Source organism: Cyprinodon tularosa, unplaced genomic scaffold, assembly GCF_016077235.1.
Source record: "Cyprinodon tularosa strain WSP-4 unplaced genomic scaffold, ASM1607723v1 ctg784, whole genome shotgun sequence".
In the NCBI taxonomy this organism is placed as follows: domain Eukaryota; kingdom Metazoa; phylum Chordata; class Actinopteri; order Cyprinodontiformes; family Cyprinodontidae; genus Cyprinodon; species Cyprinodon tularosa.
The window spans coordinates 103,467-123,966 of NW_024039545.1; the positions used below are offsets into that span (position 1 = coordinate 103,467).

General features: G+C 53.4%; 2 protein-coding genes and 1 long non-coding RNA gene across 4 annotated transcripts; all 3 read right to left on the reverse strand.

Annotated features, from left to right (window-relative positions):
* Nucleotides 1-1,254: 1,254 nt before the first annotated feature.
* Nucleotides 1,255-7,005, reverse strand: rgn (regucalcin). Its single transcript, XM_038270925.1, has 8 exons — nucleotides 6,935-7,005; nucleotides 4,647-4,861; nucleotides 4,388-4,570; nucleotides 4,223-4,317; nucleotides 4,036-4,150; nucleotides 3,811-3,942; nucleotides 1,604-1,758; nucleotides 1,255-1,526 (listed from the first exon to the last, which is right to left on the reverse strand). Exons 2-8 carry the CDS (start codon nucleotides 4,810-4,812, stop codon nucleotides 1,476-1,478), a joined length of 897 nt encoding a protein of 298 aa, XP_038126853.1. The 5' UTR covers nucleotides 4,813-4,861; nucleotides 6,935-7,005; the 3' UTR covers nucleotides 1,255-1,475.
* Nucleotides 7,006-8,157: 1,152 nt separating this feature from the next.
* Nucleotides 8,158-20,259, reverse strand: vps16 (vacuolar protein sorting 16 homolog). Of its 2 annotated transcripts, none has more exons than XM_038270923.1 (24): nucleotides 20,054-20,259; nucleotides 19,504-19,592; nucleotides 18,994-19,085; nucleotides 18,788-18,916; nucleotides 17,090-17,234; nucleotides 16,902-17,017; nucleotides 16,705-16,827; nucleotides 16,583-16,638; nucleotides 16,417-16,506; nucleotides 14,829-15,000; nucleotides 14,625-14,756; nucleotides 14,432-14,559; nucleotides 14,289-14,324; nucleotides 13,337-13,445; nucleotides 13,126-13,260; nucleotides 12,887-12,995; nucleotides 12,718-12,815; nucleotides 10,817-11,010; nucleotides 10,640-10,778; nucleotides 10,441-10,527; nucleotides 10,287-10,369; nucleotides 8,790-8,886; nucleotides 8,610-8,713; nucleotides 8,158-8,542 (listed from the first exon to the last, which is right to left on the reverse strand). In XM_038270923.1, exons 1-24 carry the CDS (start codon nucleotides 20,101-20,103, stop codon nucleotides 8,401-8,403), a joined length of 2,655 nt encoding a protein of 884 aa, XP_038126851.1. In that variant the 5' UTR covers nucleotides 20,104-20,259; the 3' UTR covers nucleotides 8,158-8,400. The 2 variants fall into 2 exon arrangements, with proteins under 2 accessions (XP_038126851.1, XP_038126852.1); XM_038270924.1 differs by having other exon boundaries at nucleotides 10,640-10,717; nucleotides 10,906-11,010; nucleotides 20,054-20,258.
* On the reverse strand, nucleotides 15,370-16,397 carry LOC119773791. The gene is made up of 3 exons (XR_005279453.1): nucleotides 16,020-16,397; nucleotides 15,774-15,838; nucleotides 15,370-15,387 (listed from the first exon to the last, which is right to left on the reverse strand). It is a non-coding gene; the product is annotated as an uncharacterized LOC119773791 (long non-coding RNA).
* Nucleotides 20,260-20,500: the final 241 nt, after the last annotated feature.

The window sequence follows — 20,500 nt, forward strand, 5'->3', positions numbered from 1 at the left end:
CCCCCTTTAGAACGTACCGTTATCAGGACCCCCCTTTAGAACGTACCGTTACCAGGACCCCCTTTAGAATGTACCGTTACCCAGACCCCCCATTAGAACGTACCGTTATCAGGACCCCCCTTTAGAACGTACCGTTACCAGGACCCCCTTTAGAATGTACCGTTACCCAGACCCCCCCATTGGAATGTACCGTTACCCAGACCCTCATTAGAAGGTACCTTTACCAGGAACCCCCATTAGAACATACCGTTATCAGGACCCCCCTTTAGAACATACCGTTACCCAGACCCCCCATTAGAACGTACCTTTACCCAGACCCCCCATTAGAACGTACCGTTACCAGGACCCCCATTAGAACGTACCGTTACCAGGACCCCCTTTAGAACGTACCGTTACCCAGACCCCCCATTGAAATGTACCGTTACCCAGACCCCCCATTGGAATGTACCGTTACCCAGACCCCCCATTAGAACGTACCTTTACCAGGACCCCCCTTTAGAACGTACCATTATCCAGACCCCCCATTAGAACGTACCATTACCCAGACCCCCCATTAGAACGTACTGGTACTCAGACTCCCCATTTGAACATACTGGTACTCAGACCCCCCCTTTAAAACATACTGGTACCCAGACCCCCCATTAGAATGTACTGGTACTCAGACTCCCCATTTGAACGTACTGGTAACCAGATACCCCCCTTCAGAACATACTGGTACCCAGACCCCCAAATTAGAACGTACCATTAACCAGACCCTCCCATTAGAACGTACTGTTACTCAGACCCCCCCATTAAAACATACTGGTATCCAGACCCCCTGTTAGAATGCACTGGTACCCAGATACCCCCCTCAGAACATACTGGTACCCAGACCCCCATTAGAACGTACCGGTACCCAGACCACTACAGTCCAGCGATACGCAGACAATCCTGTGGTTACCATGACAGCCAGTATTTAATGGTGATGCTGGGTCGGTCAGGTCAGATGATGGCAGGCGGCGCCTGGATACCTGAGGTCTTCAGCAGCACCATCCATCAGCTACCTTCACCGCAGCGTTTCCTTAAATCATTTAGATCCATTTCTTAAAGAAATTCAGAGCACAACGTTTTGTACGTGTACAGACATTTTCTAGGTTCTATAGCTCTGTGTGTGTCTGTGTTGCCTGTTGCTGTTCTTTTGCACTCGGTGTGAAAATAAAACCAACCCTTCTGAAACGTGTCGTGTTCTTGTTTAGTCAGAAACTACAATACCCATAATGCTTCAGTTTGCCTTTATTTCCATCATCAGAGAAGCTCATTTCTCATCCAGTTTAATCAGTAATAAATGCCTGCAGCCGATCAACCAATGAAAGGCCACTCTCTCTCTGATTGGCTCTTCACTCTGCAGCCTGTGATTGGTCCAGTTATAATCGGCTGCTAACGGCGATCAATCATTAATTAGCCCTTTGAAGATCAGAAGCCCCGCCTCCAGCAGATCATCCAGAGAATGAATGTGACGCTCGACCTTTGACCCCGAGTCCAGTCACCTGCAGACAGACAGTGAGGGTTAGCGTAACCAAACGGCCCACAGGTGAGGAATAGAGGAAGTGGGCGGAGCCCTCACCCTGAAGGTGTTTCCCGCCTGCGGCTGCTGCTGCAGCTCTGATTGGTCCAGACCCAGGCTGGCCGAGGTCACATACAGCTCAGAGTAGTCTGGGCCCCCAAAGCAGCAGGAGGTGGTCTTCATGGCGGGCAGAGAGACCGTCTGCAGTCGTTTACCTAGGGAGGAGGGTCAGCCAATCATCACTTTGGATACCAGAGCAGATAACCAGGCAGGGTGAGCTGGGGCCATCCTGCTGAGTCACTATGATAACTGGATAACTGATGACATCACCACGCTAATCTGAAGGATTAAAGCTCACCATAAAACTGCTGATTAGACGTTTGAAGCAGTGAAAGTTCAGCCGCTTCGCTTCGAAAACAGGAGCTGGAGGCATCAGCTTCTGGTTCAACATAAAGTCCAAGTTCTTTAAGCTCAGATGTTCCTTTAGGACCGCTCTGGTTCAGACTGAGAAGAACCTGAGGCTGAAGGACTAGAGCAGCAGGTCCTACACAGGTCTGCTCTTTGTTCCAGGTTATACCCATCAGATCAAATTATGTTTAAAATAAAAAATACAGTAGGTTGAAAAGGCAGAGTATCCATCCATCCATCATCCATCCATCATCCATCCATCCATCCATCCATCATCCACCCATCCATCCATCCATCCATCCATCCATCCATCCATCCATCCAGATTTCTCCCTTTCTCCATCCAGGCTATCATTTGATCCTTCACGCCCTCCGTCGTTCCCCTGTGGCGCGAGCACAGGTCGGCTGTTGCGCGCCTTTAGCTAGCATGTGCGTTTCCTGTCGCTTGCGCGGTGAATCGATGCAGGGGAAACCGTATCTGATGGGGAAACTCAGCTCTACGTAACACCGGTATTTCCATGTGGAAAACGCTGTTTTGCTGCGGGAGTCCTCCTGACTCTCCATCTCTCTGTGTGTGCTGTACGTTAACACCCACCAGCAGAAACACCCACCTACCCAACTGACAGACGGAATCTCACCATACATCAGCCAATCTCATCCTCCCCTCTCTCATGACAAGGCGCGCACGAGTCCTATCATGAAAAAAGGTTAATTGTGCGACCTGAGTAATGCGCAGTAACGGGGTGTCTGCAATGGTAACTGCGTTATAGTTACAGTCAAAGTAATTAGATTACTCGTTACTAAAACAAGGTAACGGCGTTACTCCCATCACTGTTCATCTGGAACCAGTTTGTGGACTGGTTCCATCAGCCTCCTGGTCATCCCAACGTAGACCATCCGGTTAGGAGCAGGCAGTTCTGCTCAGCAGACCCGAGTCACGTACGAGTGTGAGGGATTGCTGCCGAGTCAATGTCTGATTCTCCTGGACTCGGAGACATTTGTCTCTATAACATGTGACTCAGGAGAGATCTGTAGTAGTTTTGAAACAAACCTCAAAACCAGCAGGAATGCTTCCTTTAAACCTCGTCAGTGACTAGTGAGTCCTACAGGTCCTTCATGTCCTACAGGTCCTTCATTTCCTATGGTTCCTTCATGTCCTACAGGTCCTTCATTTCCTATGGTTCCTTCATGTCCTACAGGTCCTTCATTTCCTATGGTTCCTTCATGTCCTACAGGTCCTTCATGTCTTACAGTTCCTTCGTGTCCTACAGGTCTTTCATTTCCTATGGTTCCTTCATGTCCTACAGGTCCTTTATGTCCCTAGTTTCCTAGAGGTCCACTGTGTCCTACAGGTCCTTCATGTCTTACAGGTCCTTCATGTCATACAGGTCCTTCATGGTCTGCAGGTCCTTCATGGCCTGCAGGTCCTTCATTTATACAGGTCCTTCATGTCCTATGGTTCCTTCATGTCCTGCGGTTCCTTCATGTCCTACAGGTCCATTATGTCCCTAGTGTCCTAGAGGTCCACTGTGTACTACAGGTCCTTTATGTCCTAGGTTCCTTCATATCCTACATGTCCTTAATGCACCACAGGTCCGTCATATTCTTCATGTCCTACAGGTCCTTCAGGTCCTACAGGTCCTTCATGTCCTACAGGTCCTTCAGGTCCTACAGGTCCTTCATGTCCTACAGGTCCTTCATGTCCTACAGGTCCTTCATGTCCTACAGGTCCTTCAGGTCCTACAGGTCCTTCATGTCCTACAGGTCCTTCATGTCCTACAGGTCCTTCATGTCCTACAGGTCCTTAATAATCCTCAAACCTTTGACCAAACCAACTGATTTAGAAGCAGTGACACTGACCGGTGGCGGGGTCGATGTGGATGACTCGTCCTCCATCGTAACACGCCACCCAGAGGCGACCGGCAGCATCAAGAGTCATCCCATCAGGAAGCCCCTCCCCGTCTGCCATGCGGTATACCACCCGACGGTTACCTAGGCAACACAAACAGAACCAGTAGGAAGAACGACATGAGCAAAATGAGGAGGTACCCAAGCAGGTGGACCTCCAGGTGTTGCCATGGTTACCTAGCTGTCCAGTGGAGGAGTCGTAGTCGAAGGCGTCGACGCTCAGCGCCAAGCTGTCGATGTAAAACATAGTCTTCAAGTCGTCGCTCCAGTCCATCCCGTTGGAGATGTCCACCTGTTGGGGAGAGACAGGTGAGGCCCGACTCGTTCAGGTGGATCAGGACTAGGCACCAACAGGTGAGCCTACCTGGCTCAGGACTTTGGTCACAGACAGGTCCGAGTTCACCAGGTACAAGGCTCCTGGTTTCACCTGCGCCGTCTGAGCGTCCTTCCTCATCGTCCCTGAGAGCAACCGCCAGGTGAGCGGGTAACCATGGGAAACGGCTAAACAGACGAGAACAGAGACGCTAACCTGCTAGCAGGCGGCCCAATGGATCCACCTTTCCGTCGTTCAGGCGGTTCTCCGGTTTGTCCTCCTCTACGCTCACCAGTGATGTCACCTTCTGGGACGTCCAATCAACGGCTGCGATGCTGCGGCCAACGCCGGCCACATAACCGCCCGACCTGCGGGGGACGGCGAATCCCACAGTGTCACCTGGGGACCAAGAGTTGGGCTGATGAGAAGCAGGTAGGTGAGAAACCGTCCTACAGGTGAGACAGGAGACGTCTACCTGTCCCCAGAGAAGCGATCTGATTGGTCGCCGGATTCCAGCGGTGGATCTTCTGCCCGGCGATGTCCACAAAGAGCAGGGTCTGATCTGACTCCTCCCACACAGGCCCTTCACCAATCAGAGCGTGCTCCTTCACCACAGACTCCACCTTCACCGACGACATCATCACCTGTCGGCCGGAACCAATCACAGAACAGGAGGAAGAGAGGAGAACGCTGGGGAGGGGGGCAGGGGGGAGGGAGGGAGGAGAAGGTTAGTGGGGGAGAAGGTTAGTGGGGGAGAAAGTTAGTGGGGGGAGAAGGTTAGTGGGGGGAGAAGGTTAGTGGGGGAGAAGGTTAGTGGGGGAGAAGGTTAGTGGGGGAGAAGGTTAGTGGGGGGAGAAGGTTAGTGGGGGAGAAGGTTAGTGGGGGGAGAAGGTTAGTGGGGGAGAAGGTTAGTGGGGGAGAAGGTTAGTGGGGGAGAAGGTTAGTGGGGGAGAAGGTTAGTGGGGGAGAAGGTTAGTGGGGGGAGAAGGTTAGTGGGGGAGAAGGTTAGTGGGGGAGAAGGTTAGTGGGGGAGAAGGTTAGTGGGGGAGAAAGTTAGTGGGGGGAGAAGGTTAGTGGGGGAGAAGGTTAGTGGGGGAGAAAGTTAGTGGGGGGAGAAGGTTAGTGGGGGAGAAGGTTAGTGGGGGAGAAGGTTAGTGGGGGAGAAGGTTAGTGGGGGAGAAGGTTAGTGGGGGAGAAGGTTAGTGGGGGAGAAGGTTAGTGGGGGAGAAGGTTAGTGGGGGAGAAGGTTAGTGGGGGAGAAGGTTAGTGGGGGAGAAGGTTAGTGGGGGAGAAGGTTAGTGGGGGAGAAGGTTAGTGGGGGGAGAAGGTTAGTGGGGGAGAAGGTTAGTGGGGGAGAAAGTTAGTGGGGGGAGAAGGTTAGTGGGGGAGAAGGTTAGTGGGGGAGAAAGTTAGTGGGGGGAGAAGGTTAGTGGGGGAGAAGGTTAGTGGGGGAGAAGGTTAGTGGGGGAGAAGGTTAGTGGGGGAGAAGGTTAGTGGGGGAGAAGGTTAGTGGGGGAGACAATGATCAGTCATTATCATCAGAAGATGCTGATGAAACAGAACCACAGAACTTTGGACTGAATGTTCACAAAAAATTGATGTTCCCCTCCGGTTCCTTTCTGGTTCTTCTTGGTTCCTCTCTGGATCCCCTTGGGTTCCTATGTGATTCTTCTCGGGTTCCTCTCTGGTTCTTCTCGGGTTCCTCTCTGGATCCAGTCTGATTTCCTTTGGTTCTTGTTCTTCTGTTCTTTGGTTCCGTCCATTTCTCTATTGGGTTCTGGTCACCAGGATCTTGCTGGTTTCTGCGTGAACTTCCAGGGATGTCCAGCAGGGTTCTTGATGAGGATCAGAGGGATCTGTGGTCCAATCGGACCCTCTGGGTTCTATGAAGGCGTCTCCTATCTGGTCCTGGACCGGAGCCCATAGGTGGTCCAGTTTTATCTGCTCTGATTGGTCAAAGGTTAACCAGACGGTGACTCAGCACTTCCTCCTCCTCAGGGTCCTGGTTCTGATCCAGTCCTGGTTCCACTGATCTTGTGCTGAAGCATCTCTGACTCCATGTGTTCCGGGTCCTCTGAGCTTTGGAGGAGGTTCTGCTCAGATTGAAGAGGTTCTGACCCGGCTGACTGGGCCAAACTGATCTGCAAAAGGCTGACGGATGTTGGCCTTCATTTGGACCCATTTAAGAGAAACTCAGAGAACACTTCTGGTGAGGTTCTGCTAAGGTCCAGCAGATGTTCTGCAGAGGTTCTGCTAAGTTTCAGCAGAGGTTCTGCTACGTTTCAGTAGATGTTCTGCTGAGGTTCTGCTAAGTTTCAGCAGAGGTTCTGCTACGTTTCAGTAGATGTTCTGCTGAGGTTCTGCTAAGTTTCAGCAGAGGTTCTGCTAAGTTTCAGCAGAGGTTCTGCTAAGTTTCAGCAGAGGTTCTGCTAAGTTTCAGCAGAGGTTCTGCTACGTTTCAGTAGATGTTCTGCTGAGGTTCTGCTAAGTTTCAGCAGAGGTTCTGCTGAGGTTCTGGTAAGTTTCTGCTGTGGTTCTGCCTGCAGCGTGTCCAGCAGCTCATTCTGGGTTCTGACCCAGCGGTACCTGAACGCACCACGGAGCGGTAGATCTGGACGGAACGCGTGGAAATCAGCTGGAAGCGGAACCAGACCACCAGAACCTGAGCAGAACCTGTCGGATTAAACCTGCTGAGCTCGGTTCTGATCAGCTCTCTGGGTTCGGTTCGGTTCTGCAGCGCTGAAAGCAAACGGAACCACCTACCTGCTGGAGTCTCTGCAGACTTTCTGACAGAACCGCCTCGGTTCCAGAACCTGCTGATCGAAGCCCCGCCCCCTCCGATCCCACCCCTTTGGCCCCGCCCCTCAGACAGTAAACAGATGGACCCGGTCCAAATCCAGTCTCTGCTCCTCCACGTTCGGTTCCTCCTCCAGCAGAACCGAACCTATCAGAACTTTCTAAATCACCTGGTTGTAGCTTCCAGTACTGCTGAGGTTCTGGTTCTGTCCAATAAGCTGGTTGTGGTCCAGCAGGGCGTGCTGGTTCTGAAGGAACCGGTTCTGGAACCAGAGTGAACTACAGGTGGGCTGGGTGTCCAGAAGGTATCAGTGCTGATCAACTGGATCAGAACCATCAACAGAACCTCATTGCATCTGAAGGCGGTTCATTCCTGTCCTCTGGGTTTAAAATCAGCTCAGAACCAGAACCAGAACCAGAACCGGCTCCGGTAGAGCTTCATGGGTCCATAGACGGGTCCTGGTCCTGACCTACAGTTCTTGGTTCTGGTTCAGCTGTAATGTCAGTCATCCACCAGCAGAGGGCGGTCTCACCTCAGCCTGGATGGAACCGGAACCAGAGGAGGGGGCAGAGCCTGTTGCTAGGGGCAACAGCACTGGTTGATCTGCTGGTACCGGTGGGGAACTGGACCGTGACACCAGACCGGATGACGGAGCGTGAGACAGAAGGACAGGCGACCAGAGGACTGGGTCAGAATGGATTAGTCCAAGTCCAGGGGTTCCTCAGTCCAGCTGAGGGAAACCCAGGAACCAGAACCGGTCCAGAACCCCGACGCTGATGACCAGAACTGGACTTAGACCTTTCTGAGACGGCCTGAAACTCCAGAACCTCTGACCTCAGGTCCCGCCAGTCTTCAGACGTTACCATAGAAACGCCAGATGCTGAGGGTCCCCGGCTCGTATCGGACGTATCGTCTAAATTCAGCGTCACGGCGGCAGTCTGTCCCGCCGGCGGTCTGTCCCGCCGCCGGTCAGGGATCCTGCAGCCATCGGTTGGTGGGAGGATCTCACCTGGTGGCTTCCTGTTTACCTGGATGAACATCGTATCCAGCTGCTCTGATGGAGTCACAACAATCCAGGACTAACGGACCCGTTTAGACTGGAAGCCGGTCCAGACCTTATCTCCCTAAAACCCATGGTTACCATGGTAACCAGCGTCCTGGTTGCTTAGTGACCAGATCAGCACCAACCTTCCCCTTCTTTAAAAGCTCATTTATTCATACCGACATGCTTTCATAGACCCAAATCCACCAGAACCGCAGCTGTAACCAATCTGGGTCACAAACAGAACTTTTATTATAGAACATCCAGTCTTTAAACCCAAACATCGGGAACCGGGCCGGCGCTCTGCCAGCTCCAGGAGCCCGTGTTCTGATCCACTTTATTCAGACAGGAAGAGTCCTCAGCCAACCACAGGCAGCTTCCTCAGTGACATCACTTCCTGGCAGCGCCGGCCCGGGCGCGGGTCAACCTGTCCATCAGCAGGCGGTCGGAGGCGGAGCATCTGGACAGGACCGCCCCCATCTCCGAGTCGTTGCGGCGCTCGATGGCTGCGTCTGCGGCCCCCTCCAGGTCCCTGACGGACGAAGAAGAGTGAGCAGTGGGCGGGGCTTCGTGTCATTGTTCAGGGGGCGTGGTCTTACCCAACAGCCAGGTGAGCTTTGACCTTCTGCTCAGGTGTGACCTTACTGACGTACTTCTTGGCCTCATGTCTGTTGTTGTTCTTCATGCACACCTCCACAAAGGCCTGAGGAAACAGGCATCAAGGAATCATGGGAAATGCAGTTCTACCTGACAGGGCAGGGGGTGGGGCCTGTTCCTACCAGGTAACCAATAGGAGACTTCTTGCTCCTGGAGAACTTCTCCAGCTCCTCCCACTGCTCCTTCTCAGCCAGAGACTTTAGCTTCAGCCACCAGAACCTGAAGGGGAGGAACCATGGATGAGCTCAGTAGAACGTTACCATCTGCTAGCAGCTAGTGATTGCTGCTAGCCGCTAATAACTGCTGCTATTTGCTTATAACTGTTTCTGGCTGCTAATAATTGCTGCTAGCTGCTAATAAGTGCTGCTAGCTGCTAATAAGTGCTGCTAGCTGCTAATAACTGCTGCTAGCCGCTAATAACTGCTGCTAGCTGCTAATAAGTGCTGCTAGCTGCTAATAAGTGCTGCTAGCTGCTAATAAGTGCTGCTAGCTGCTAATAACTGCTGCTAGCCGCTAATAAGTGCTGCTAGCCGCTAATAAGTGCTGCTAGCTGCTAATAAGTGCTGCTAGCTGCTAATAAGTGCTGCTAGCTGCTAATAACTGCTGCTAGCCACTAATAACTGCTGCTAGCTGCTAATAAGTGCTGCTAGCTGCTAATAACTGCTGCTAGCCACTAATAACTGCTGCTAGCCACTAATAACTGCTGCTAGTTGCTATTAACTGCTGCTAGCTGCTAATAGCTGCTGTTCCTGCTTTTAACTGCTGCTGCTACTGCTATTAACTGCTGCTAGCTGCTAATCTGCTGCTAGCTGCTAATCTGCTGCTAGCTGCTATTAACTGCTGTTAGCTGCTACTCAGCTGCTAGCCGCTAATAACTGCTGTTAGCCCCTAATAGCTGTGGGTAGCCTCTAATAGCTGCTGCTAGCTGCTAATAGCTGCTGTTAGCTGCTACAAGCTGCTGTTAGCTGCTATTAATTGCTGTTCGCTGCTAATCTGCTGCTAGCCCCTAATAACTGCTGCTAGCCACTAATAGCTGCTGCTAGCCACTAATAGCTGCTGCAAGCTGCTGCTAGCTGCTATTAGCTGCTGTTAGCTGCTAATAAGTGCTGTTCGCTGCTAATCTGCTGCTAGCCCCTAATAACTGCTGCTAGCCACTAATAGCTGCTGCTAGCCACTAATAGATGCTGCTAGCCACTAATAGCTGCTGCAAGCTGCTGCTAGCTGCTAATAGCTGCTATTAGCTGTTGTTAGCTGCTAATAAGTGCTGCAAAATAAATAAGCAGCCATTTGTTCTCCGCTCGAAGCCGCTGGCTCTGATTGGCTGCCAGCTGTTCAGATGAAAACATTATTTGAAATAAAAGAGCTGAAATGAAAAAGGACTGAATGGTTTCTGTTTTCATCTCATTGAATCTATCCACGATCATTTCATCGTCTCTGGATTGGAGCTCTCTGATTGGTCACTGCTGAGGACGTCCAGACGGGAGCTCAGCTTCCTGTCTGAAGAGGACGCCATCGCCCAACCCCCTCGGCCCTCTGTTGGGTCCGACCCGTCAGTCAGAGACGGACTGGACCTCAGCGTCCAGCACCAGAAGCGGTTCTGGTGACATCACAGGACTGACCTCTTGTCTGGGACCCTGAAGTCTCTGTAGATCTGCTCCGCCTGCTTGTGCAGTCCCAGCGCCATCAGTGCCTCCATGGTGGCCTGCACAGGAAGTGACATCACTCCTTAACACCCGCCCCTCCCTGAATGGTCACACCGTTACCGACACTCACCTGCAGGGACAGCCCAAGAAGCCCCGCCCCCTTCTCATCATCCAGCTTCCTTTGGTAACGCAGCAGCCGCATCTCGTCCTCCGTGGCCTAGAAGCCCAGAGCAGAGCGGGTCAGAACCGTGTTCTGATGGACCTCCTGAGGACGGGTCGGCAGGTTCTACAGAACCCTGTGAAGTGCCGGATCCAGCAGAGAGCCTCACCTTGGCAGCAAAGTCATTCTTGGCCTTGTTGAACTCATCTACGGCGCTCTGCAGCTGAGCCAAGCGGCCCTCCAGCCTCTGCTCAGGGCACAGGGGGACAGGAGGGGTCAGGAAGACTCTTCTGGTTCTGGAGGTCCAGTGTTCCGGAACCTTTAGACGGTCTCTTTTTGGGTCCAGACCAGACCTCCAGGACTAGAAGGTCCAGAAGGGTTCCTGTATTTGGACTTGAGGACGGACTGGGTAGTTCGGGTCCGAGTGCAGCTCACCTTCTCCCTGTAGCTGGCAGAGACATGGAAGTTCCCCAGCTCCTGGTGGTCGTCATCCTGGTTGTAGAGGTCCTTCAGGGTCTGAGGCTCCTGCAGCTTACAGAACTGGACAACACAGGTGGGTCAGCTGGTACCGGACCAACCAGGAGTTCCAAAAGTCCAGTCAGAACCATCATTATCATTGTATCACTGCAACACTGTAATGCTAACGTAGCAATGTAGCGTTGTAACACTGTAACGCTAACGTAGGATTGTATCGCTGCAACACTGTAACGCTAACATAGCTTGTATCACTGCAACACTGTAATGCTAACGTAGCAATGTAGCGTTTTAACACTGTAACGCTAACGTAGGATTGTATCGCTGCAACACTGTAACGCTAACATAGCTTGTATCACTGCAACACTGTAATGCTAACGTAGCAATGTATCACTGCAACTCTAACGCAAACATAGCAATGTTGCGTTGTAACACTGTAATCCTAACATGGCACTGGCCAACATAGCATTGTATCACTGCAACACTGTAATGCTAACGTAACAATGCAGCGTTGTACCACTGTAACACTAACGTAGCATTGTATCACTGCAACACTGTAACGCTAACATAGCTTGTATCGCTGCAACTCTGTAACGCTAACATAGCAATGTAGCATTGTAAACACTGTAAAGCTAACATAGCAATGTAGCGTTGTAACACTGTAAAGCTAACATAGCAATGCTGCGTTGTAACACTGTAACGCTAACATAGCAATGTATCGCTGCAACACTGTAACGCTAATAGTAGCATTGTAAAGCTGTAACACTTTAATGCTAATAGTAGGATTGTATCGCTGCAACTCTGTAACGCTAATGTAGCACTGTAGCACTTTAACACTAGAGCGCTACCATAGCATTGTAGCGCTGTAACACTGTAACGCTAACATGGCATTGTATCACTGTAATGCTAACGTAGGATTGTAGCACTTTAACACTAGAGCGCTAACATAGCATTGTAGCGCTGTAACACTGTAACGCTAACGTGGCATTGTATCACTGTAACGCTAACGTAGCATTGTATCTCTGCAACACTGTAATGCTAATAGTAGCATTGTAGAGCTGTAACACTGTAATGCTAACGTAGCATTGTATCGCTGCAACACTGTAATGCTAATAGTAGCATTGTAGAGCTGTAACACTTTAATGCTAATAGTAGGATTGTATCGCTGCAACTCTGTAACGCTAATGTAGCATTGTAGCACTTTAACACTAGAGCGCTAACATAGCATTGTAGCACTGTAACACTGTAACGCTAACGTAGCATTGTATCTCTGTAACACTGTAATGCTAATAGTAGCATTGTAGAGCTGTAACACTGGAACGCAGCATTGTATTGCTGCAACACTGTAACGGTAATGTAGCATTGTATCGCTGTACCACTGTAACGCTAACGTAGCATTGTATCGCTGCAACTCTGTAACGCTATTGTAGTGTTGTATCGCTGCAACACTGTAATGCTAATAGTAGCATTGTATTGTTGCAACTCTGTAACACTAACGTAGCACTGTAGGGCTGTAACACTGTAGCTTTAACGTAGCACTGTAGCGCTGTAACTCTGTAACGCTAATGTAGCAGAACAGGCAGGGAGTCTCCAGAACCAGGACTGCCTGACCCAGGGCTCCGTTCTGTTGGATCGACCTGGGATCTGGTCCATCTTCCTGTTTGGGTTATGGCGTCCAACAACCAATCAGCTAAACTTAAAGGGACCCAGTCAGGACCCTGGGATCCGCTAGCAGCCAGGACCCCCTACACCTTCTGGTTCTGCTGAGCCCACCTGTCTGTAGAGGCTGAGGGCCACCGGCTGGTTCCTCAGGGTCATGAAGAAATCTCCTCGGTTCATCTCGTTCTTCAGGTAGGTCACCACGGTGTAGACTGTCCAACAGAGAGACGTCAGAGACCAGCAGCTTAGCTGGAGGACAGGTGGGCGGAGCCTCATAACTCACCCAGGTCGGTGTCGCCGCTCTCCACCGCCTTGCTGAGGGCCAGCTGGCTCCGCTTCATCTTCAGCAGCAGAGGAACCTGTTCTCCAGAACGGGCCTCATAGTCCAAGAGCTGAAACGGGCCACAGGGGGGGTTGCTGAGACAAATACTATAGATGGTGGCAAGGAACCACCGGGAACTTTAGAGCTACAGCGCCACCAGGTGAGCAGAACCACAGCAGAGATGCCTACAGGACTCCCACCTTGATGGCCAGCTCAGGACGGCCACACTCGTACGCCTTGGCTGCGATGTCAGAGTAGGACACCCCAGGACAGTCTCCCACCTTGGAGCAGACGGCTCGAGCGATGGCCTCGTCCGTCAGGTCCTTTTGCTGGACCTGGACCAGGAGGAGGACATGTGAGAAAGTCTGGAGGACATGGATCAAGAGAAGATGGAGGGAAGCTGGAGGTGACCTTGCAGGAGGCCCAGTGCTTCAGGACTCGGCTGACTCCCTGGTAGTCTGGAATCTTCAGGTAGCGACAGACCTCCATGGTCAACGGGTAGAACTGCCGGTAGACCAACCTGGGCAGCAGAGGACGCTTAGACAGGAGACACGGGACAGAAGACGCTAGGAGACGCTGAGCTAAGCTAGTGGACGCTGAGCTAAGCTAGGGGACGCCGAGCTAAGCTAGGAGACGCTGAGCTAAGCTAGGGGACGCCGAGCTAAGCTAGGAGGCGCTGAGCTAAGCTAGGAGGCGCTCAGGTATGAGGAGCTGAACTAAGCCAGGAGACACTGAGCTTAGCTAGGAGATGCTGAGCTAAGCTAGGAGGCGCTGAGCTAAGCTAGGAGACGCTGAGCTAAGCTAGGAGACGCTGAGCTAAGCTAGGAGACGCTGAGCTAAGCTAGGAGATGCTAAGCTAAGCTAGGAGGCGCTGAGCTAAGCTAGGAGGCGCTCAGGTATGAGGAGCTGAACTAAGCCAGGAGACACTGAGCTTAGCTAGGAGATGCTGAGCTAAGCTAGGAGGCGCTGAGCTAAGCTAGGAGATGCTGAGCTAAGCTAGGAGGCGCTGAGCTAAGCTAGGAGACGCTGAGCTAAGCTAGGAGGCGCTCAGGTATGAGGGGCTGAACTAAGCCAAGAGACACTGAGCTTAGCTAGGAGGCGCTGAGCTAAGCTAGGAGATGCTGAGCTAAGCTAGGAGGCGCTGAGCTAAGCTAGGAGACGCTCAGGTATGAGGGGCTGAACTAAACCAGGAGACACTGAGCTTAGCTAGGAGGTGCTGAGCTAAGCTAGGAGGCACTGAGCTAAGCTAGGACGTGCTGAGCTAAGCTAGGAGGTGCTAAGCTAGGAGGCACTGAGCTAAGCTAGGAGGTGCTAAGTTAGGGGACGCTGCGCTACGGGTAAAGGAGGACATCAGGTGGCATACCTGTCTATCAGCACCTGTAGGGTCATCTGTTTGAATCTGAGGTCAGAGGTTAAGGAGCATCAGGCTAAAGTCCAGCAGAAACATGAATGAACCGACCCAGGGAGGCGGAGCCCCAGCTCCCATGATGCACCACTGCAGGATACTGAGTGTGAGTGAGCGGCATCCCCACGCTGCTGTCCCTGACGGCGTTCAGCACCCGCAGCTCCCTGCAGGTCACCACGAACTGCTCCGGACTGAAGTCCGTCAGAAAACACTTGCCGAAGGACGCCGCCTAATGAAAAGACGCCACGTCACACACAGACTGAGCCGCCATGGTTCTGGTACTGGTGTTCTCACCCTCATCAGAGCCTTCTGGGTGTCAGGGTCGTACTCGTGTGCCGCTGCCTCCACACACTGCCGCACGGCGTCTCCCAGGACGTCCTGCTCCTTGATCTCCCTCAGGTACTCATCCGCCTTCTGACTGGACTTCTGCTCAGGCAGACGGGAATCAGAACCGAGGGTCCAGACCCCCTCCGGCGGTCCCTTAGGCGGCCTACCTACCTCGTACTCGCGGTGGGCCTCCAGCAGCAGCGCTCCAGGAGCCATGGAGGCGATCTTGAAGATGTCCTGGCAGACCAGAGGAACCTCCTGCAGCAGCTCCTGGCTGCAGGGAGCGATGATCCGGACGCCGTCCAGCTCCCCCACCAACACCGAGCGCTCCTCCATGGGGAACCTGGCTCACAGTTAAGGAGGACTACAGCAGGCGACCCTAGACCTGCTCCTAGAACCGGTCTGAGCCGACAGGCTACCCTAGAACCGCTCCTAGAACCGCTCTGAGCCAGCAGGCTACCCTAGAACGGCTCCTAGAACCGCTCTGAGCTGGCAGGCTACCCTAGAACGGCTCCTAGAACCGCTCTGAGCTGGCAGGCTACCCTAGAACGGCTCCTAGAACCGCTCTGAGCCGCCAGGCAACCCTAGAACGGCTCCTAGAACCGCTCTGAGCCGGCAGGCTACCCTAGAACGGCTCCTAGAACCGCTCTGAGCCGCCAGGCAACCCTAGAACCGCTCCTAGAACCGCTCTGAGCCGGCAGGCTACCCTAGAACCGCTCCTAGATCCGCTCTGAGCCGACAGGCTACCCTAGAACCGCTCCTAGAACCGCTCTGAGCCGGCAGGCTACCCTAGAACGGCTCCTAGAACCGCTCTGAGCCGGCAGGCTACCCTAGAACCGCTCCTAGAACCGCTCTGAGCCGGCAGGCTACCCTAGAACCGCTCCTAGAACCGCTCTGAGCCGACAGGCTACCCTAGAACCGCTCATAGAACCGCTCTGAGCCGACAGGCTACCCTAGAACCGCTCATAGAACCGCTCTGAGCCGGCAGGCTACCCTAGAACCGCTCCTAGAACCGCTCTGAGCCGGCAGGCTACCCTAGAACCGCTCCTAGAACCGCTCTGAGCCGGCAGGCAACCCTAGAACCGCTCCTAGAACCGCTCTGAGCCGGCAGGCTACCCTAGAACCGCTCCTAGAACCGCTCTGAGCCGGCAGGCTACCCTAGAACCACTCCTAGATCCGCTCTGAGCCAACAGGCTACCCTAGAACCGCTCCTAGATCCGCTCTGAGCCGACAGGCTACCCTAGAACCGCTCCTAGAACCGCTCTGAGCCGGCAGGCTACCCTAGAACGGCTCCTAGAACCGCTCTGAGCTGGCAGGCTACCCTAGAACCGCTCCTAGAACCGCTCTGAGCCGGCAGGCTACCCTAGAACCGCTCCTAGAACCGCTCTGAGCCGGCAGGCTACGCTAGAACCGCTCCTAGAACCGCTCTGAGCCGACAGGCTACCCTAAGACCGCTCCTAGAACCGCTCCTAGAACCGCTCTGAGCCGACAGGCTACCCTAGAACCGCTCATAGAACCGCTCTGAGCCGACAGGCTACCCTAGAACCGCTCATAGAACCGCTCTGAGACGGCAGGCTACCCTAGAACCGCTCCTAGAACCGCTCTGAGCCGGCAGGCTACCCTAGAACCGCTCCTAGAACCGCTCTGAGCCGGCAGGCTACCCTAGAACCGCTCCTAGAACCGCTCTGAGCCGGCAGGCTACCCTAGAACCGCTCCTAGAACCGCTCCTAGATCCGCTCTGAGCCACAGGAATGGATACTGGATGGTGTCGTTACACGCTCCCACCACCAGGAGGAGTCTGTCCCACATCAGGACCACGGAGGGCTGCTGGGACCTGGGCCTGCGGCACCTGGAGGGGACAGAAGCTGCTGAGACACGGTCCAGCTCAGTCAGGGGGACCCAGACGGGTCGGCTAGTGGACCTACCAGACCATCTGTGTGGGCGGAGCTGTCCTTTTGATGTCCACTTCGCTCAGTCTTTCCTGCAGACAGAAGCACCTGTCAGACCCCCACAGCTGAGGCCACGCCCACTAAGAGCTGCTGCTCACCTGCAGGTTGGACAGGCCTGTCCACAGGTGTCCCGCCTCCGTGAACAGAGCCAGGTACTTATAGCTGAAGGAGACGGCCATGTGGACGATGCTGCCAGCCTGAGGACTGAGACCTGGGGGGTACTGGAGACACACAGGGAGGACGTCAGACAGGTGGGGGACAGTAGCTCACCTGTCCGTCCGTCCGTCCGTCCTACCACAGCAGTGCAGGAGGTGTTGTCCAGGACATAGAGTTCAGCTCCACTGGACACCAGGACTTTGGTCTGTCTGTCCTGGGTCAGGACCACCCAGCAGGACGGCTTCCCCTGGAGACCTGAGGGGACAGAGACAGCTGGAGGACACCTGGAGGACACACAGGCCTACCTGAATGTTAAGCTGTCCTCACCTGGGACCTCAGGTAACCTGCGGAGCTTCAGGTCCTCGATGTTGGTCGCCAGGGTGAAGCGGGAGGAGCCTGTTACTATGGCAACGCCAGTTCCATAAGGAGAGTGAAAGACCTTGGCCTCCAGGACCTGGCTCTGGACCACTTCCTGTTTGACACGAGGACACCCGTCAACCGGTTCAGCAACACTCCCGTCCCACAGATTGGACCCCCCTGTCCCGTCCTAAATGGACCCACCTGTCCCGTCCTAAATGGACCCACCTGTCCCGTCCTAAATGGACCCACCTGTCCTAAATGGACTTACCTGTGACGTCCTAAATGGACCCACCTGTCCTGTCCTAAATGGACCCACCTGTCCTAAATGGACCCACCTGTCCCCTCCCAAATGGACCCACCTGTCCCCTCCCAAATGGACCCACCTGTCCCGTCCTAAATGGACCCACCTGTCCCGTCCTAAATGGACCCACCTGTCCTAAATGGACCCACCTGTCCTAAATGGACCCACCTGTCCCCTCCCAAATGGACCCACCTGTCCTAAATGGACCTACCTGTCCTGTCCTAAATGGACCCACCTGTCCTGTCCTAAATGGACCCACCTGTCCTAAATGGACCCACCTGTCCCCTCCCAAATGGACCCACCTGTCCCCTCCCAAATGGACCCACCCGTCCCGTCCTAAATGGACCCACCTGTCCTGTCCTAAATGGTACCACCTGTCCTGTCCTAAATGGACCCACCTGTCCTAAATGGACCCACCTGTCCCCTCCCAAATGGACCCACCTGTCCCCTCCCAAATGGACCCACCCGTCCCGTCCTAAATGGACCCACCTGTCCTAAATGGACCCACCTGTCCCCTCCTAAATGGACCCACCTGTCCCGTCCTAAATGGACCCACCCATCCCATCCTAAATGGACCCACCTGTCCCGTCCTAAATGTACCCACCTGTCCCGTCCTAAATGGACCCACCTGTCCCGTCCTAAATGGACCCACCTGTCCCCTCCCAAATGGACCCACCTGTCCCGTCCTAAATGGACCCACCCGTCCTAAATGGACCCACCTGTCCCGTCCTAAATGGACCCACCCGTCCTAAATGGACTCACCCGTCCCCTCCTAAATGGACCCACCTGTCCTAAATGGACCCACCTGTCCTAAATGGACCCACCCATCCCGTCCTAAATGGACCCACCCATCCCGTCCTAAATGGACCCACCCGTCCTAAATGGACCCACCCATCCCGTCCTAAATGGAACCACCTGTCCTAAATGGACCCACCTGTCCTAAATGGACCCACCTGTCCTAAATGGACCCACCTGTCCCGTCCTAAATGGACCCACCTGTCCTAAATGGACCCACCTGTCCCGTCCTAAATGGACCCAGCTGTCCTAAATGGACCCACCTGTCCCGTCCTAAATGGACCCACCTGTCCTAAATGGTCCCACCCATCCCGTCCTAAATGGACCCACCTGTCCCCTCCTAAATGGACCCACCTGTCCTAAATGGACCCACCTGTCCTAAATGGTCCCACCCATCCCGTCCTAAATGGACCCACCTGTCCCCTCCTAAATGGACCCACCTGTCCTAAATGGACCCACCTGTCCTAAATGGACCCACCTGTCCCGTCCTAAATGGACCCACCTGTCCTAAATGGACCCACCTGTCCCGTCCTAAATGGACCCACCTGTCCCGTCCTAAATGGACCAACCTGTCCCATGCTGAAGTGTCTCTTGAATGTCCCAAACAGGTCGTATATCAGGACTGTCCCGTCCTCCTGAACACATAGGAGCTCGTCATTGACGGACCAACCCAGGTGGACCACCGGACCGCTCTTCCACTGCGAGAGAGAAACAGATGATGTCATCAGAGGACAGGGCTGTGATTGGCTGCTGGCAGAAGGACAAGGTTACTCACAGGGAAGCTGGTGATGGACACTCCTGAGGCCGAGTAGATGTCCAACTGGGGACGGGAACTGGTGGAACGTCTGAGAGGTGCTCTGAGGAGAGCTGAGACACCAACAGAACCAGGAAGCAGAACACAGAGGTTAGGCTGCATCGCCATGGTAACGGCTTCTGCTTCTATTTAGTTCTGAGATCCACAGCAGGTTCTGATTGGTTCTAATGGTTCTGATTGGTTCAAAGCTCCCGTCTCTGATGGACGGTACCTGTCCCTTCAGACTGGGACATGTCTCACGGGTCCAAATCATCCAGAGGTTCTGAGGACCAGACAAAGGAGGGAACCGCCTGTTGCCATGGTGACTGAATGTTTCCTGGACCAGGAACCCGGAGCAGAACCAGAACCCGGAGCAGAACCAGAACCCGGAGCAGAACCTGAACCCGCAGCAGAACCAGAACCCAGAGCAGAACCTGAACGCAGAGCAGAACCAGAACCCGGAGCAGAACCAGAGCCCGGAGCAGAACCCACCGATTGGACCTCCATAGGGCGCTGCAGCCACCAGGCTGTCTCCCAGTCCGTCCCGAAGGCTCCAGAACATCTCATAAAGTTCTGTCTTCCTGGAAAGAGAACAGAGACCCAAACATTTCAGCTACCAGAACAGAACTCTGATCAACAGAACCGGCTGGTACTGAACCAGCCGCTGGTTCTGACCCAGTAAAACCTGGTTCTGACCCAATAGAACCAGGTCCTGACCCAGCCGCTGGTTCTGACCCAGTAGAACCTGGTTCTGACCCAGCCGCTGGTTCTGATCCAGCAGCTGGTTCTGACTCAGTAGAACCAGGTCCTGACCCAGCCGCTGGTTCTGACCCAGTAGAACCTGGTTCTGACCCAGCCGCTGGTTCTGATCCAGCGGCTGGTTCTGACTCAGTAGAACCTGGTTCTGACCCAGCCGCTGGTTCTGATCCAGCGGCTGGTTCTGACTCAGTAGAACCTGGTTCTGACCCAGCCGCTGGTTCTGATCCAGCAGCTGGTTATGACTCAGTAGGACCAGGTTCGGTGTCAGGTTCCGGGTACTGACCGGTAGAAGGCGTCTCCCAGCGGGTTCCAGTTAGCGGTGATGAAGGCCATGCTGAGGAAGAGGAGGGAGGGATTGGGTCTGCTGGTTCGGATGCCCGAACCGAACCGAACCGAACCGCAGGAGCTTAGAATAATAACAGCCGAGGAGTCAGCTGATGCTGCGAGGGCCGCGCCTCCTCTTCCTGTTTCTTCTTCTTCTTCGGTTGGTAAACAGCAGTCGGTGCTCATTAGCGCCACAGACTCTAATGCGAAGGCGCCTCATACATGTATATATATAGATATATATATAGATATATATATAGATATATATATATCTATATATATATCTATATATATATCTATATATATAGATATATATATAGATATATATATAGATATATATATAGATATATATATCTATATATATATAGATATATATATATATAGATATATATAGATATATATATAG